This window comes from Colletes latitarsis, chromosome 2 (assembly GCF_051014445.1).
Source record: "Colletes latitarsis isolate SP2378_abdomen chromosome 2, iyColLati1, whole genome shotgun sequence".
NCBI lineage: Eukaryota > Metazoa > Arthropoda > Insecta > Hymenoptera > Colletidae > Colletes > Colletes latitarsis.
The window spans coordinates 24,730,324-24,732,687 of NC_135135.1; the positions used below are offsets into that span (position 1 = coordinate 24,730,324).

Genomic DNA, 2,364 nt, shown 5'->3' on the forward strand with positions numbered 1-2,364 from the left:
GGGATTCTAAACAAAAATGGCGTTCGTTTGCTATGAAGATATGGGTGATTATGGGTGGGAGCCGAGTGACCCAGTGCCGCTGGACGAGGAAGTGCGTCGCAGACGGTACGTAACAATACGAATCCGCATTTTTACGTAACGCTGCAACCGAAAACCGTCCCCTAACGGTGAAAGTTTCGCTATGGATGAAATTCGAGATGCACGTAGAACAGTGACGAGATCACGGCTCCTCGCCCGACGTCGAAATCTCCGCGATGCGACGTCACGGCGGGATGAGCGACCCGGATGACGGATCGAAAAAATCCTTTCCGCAAGAATACGGGAAGATCGACGGGGCCACCTCGGCTTTCGACGTATCCCGATACCATCTACGGCTAACCACGAATACGATACAGGTCAGTCGGCGACGAGAAACCACGTGTCAGCGAATTAGAAAAACAGAAACGAAGACGTAACACTTATTGTTAGGAACATCCTCGTTTAGAAATTTCGTACGCGTAAGGGATTCGCGGTCGTTTCTTCATCGTGTATGTTTTTTTCTTTTTATTACGATTTCAAAACCAGGAAAAAGACAAACGATATCGTTGCTTTGGACGCGAATAACGATTTCGTTTCCTATCTATCGTTAATCTTCACGATTGACCTGTTTCTTTCCAACCCGCTCGACGGGCCCCCGTCGTATTCGATATCCTCGCGTGATCTCGTAACAAACAGAAAATGAAGTATATTTGCGACAAGAACGACGCAGGTAGCACTACTTTTAGAAAGGTGCGTAAACCCTGCGATTGTGTGACACGTACACACGCGCGATCCGTTTTGCCGCAAGAAAAGACTCCGGGTAGTATAAAAGGGGGTGTATTCTGTAGTTACTGCATCAGTTTCATTCGTGAACCGTACATCGCTGCATTAACAACCATGAAATTCGTAGTAAGTGACTCGGTCTGTCTAAACCTGTACTTGTGCTCGACTGCACCGGTAACTCCATTTTTGCTTGACTTTTGTCAGTAATTACTCTTCGACAATAACAATATGTAATATACCATATCGATATTAAAATTGTGTTCGTTTCACAAAGCACTCCTGTTGCACGTAATTGTTCCACGAGAGAACTCCTATAAAAGATTCTAAACTAAAAATTGTACAAGGAAGTTACGGTGTTAACGACGAATAACGAAAGGATTGATTGTTAATATTTTCTTCTTAGATCGCTATTGTTGTCGTGGCCCTGGCGTGCCCCATCTACGGCCAGGAAGAGAAGAACATCGAGAAAAGAGGAGTCAGTTATGGATTGAGTTCTGGAGGCGGTTATGGAGGAGGTAACGTAACGAACATTTTCAACGCCTGTAAAGGTTTCTTTCGTTTCCTCTATCTTTTGTACCGCCATGCAACGAAGCATAGACGGTCACGTGAATTTCATAATATCGGTGCACGAGAGATTTGATTTTCGCCTCAGAATGCAACTCCTTAGCTATGTAACCGGAAGGTGACATAATATGCGGTTGTCTTTAGGTATCTATGACCGTAATCGTATCGTAAACTATAGCGATCGCGACCGACTATTGAAACGACTTTGTCAAAAGCGTTAGTGAAACGTTATTTTAATTACAGGACTGTCGAGTTCCTCCCTTCATCTTGGAGGCGGAAGCTACGGTGGTCTTTCCAGAGGACACAGCGTAGGATACAGCAGTGGACTTTCTGGAGGATACGGTGGTGGACTTTCCGGAGGATACGGTGGTGGACTTTCCGGAGGATACGGTGGTGGACTTTCCGGAGGATACGGTGGTGGACTTTCCAGCGGATACGGCAGACATGGATGGTGAAGAAGTATCAATCGATGCTGGCGCGCATTGAACCCAACACAGAGCTTTATTACACAGCACTACTTTTCTAACATATCCAGTGGCTAAATGAGTTTTTATACTGATGTTTCACGTGTGAAATAAATTTTAATACTTTTTAACTGGAGGCTCGATCTCTTTCCCCGCTATTGAAAATTCCCGCATCGATCAAACGATTGAAAGGATATTGATTTTATGTCGTAGCAATTCAGAATTTCGAGAAAAAATTCAGTTATACTGTAAGGGTTACAAGCTGTAGCTACAAGTGTTACTAGCTTATGATGTGGATAAAAAAGTTTTACGAGTAAATTCTTCTCTCATTTCACGTCGAAAACTATCGAATTTTTGCGAAACGCAATAAATTTCTCTATACGTTACGCATCGACAAGTATGAATATGAATAATTATATAACGATATTTCTATTGGGGAAATAGAAAACTTTTTGACGTGCAACGGCACATCACGCAAACGATTAATGTTTTATTAATGTGATTTAAAAGTATTTCCACAATCGTAATGAACTTA

General features: G+C 43.0%; 1 protein-coding gene across 1 annotated transcript; it reads left to right on the forward strand.

The window, feature by feature from the left end:
• The first annotated feature begins 894 nt into the window (after nucleotides 1-894).
• LOC143351935 (uncharacterized) lies at nucleotides 895-1,892 on the forward strand. Its single transcript, XM_076784037.1, has 3 exons — nucleotides 895-927; nucleotides 1,205-1,316; nucleotides 1,609-1,892. Exons 1-3 carry the CDS (start codon nucleotides 916-918, stop codon nucleotides 1,818-1,820), a joined length of 336 nt encoding a protein of 111 aa, XP_076640152.1. The 5' UTR covers nucleotides 895-915; the 3' UTR covers nucleotides 1,821-1,892.
• Nucleotides 1,893-2,364: the final 472 nt, after the last annotated feature.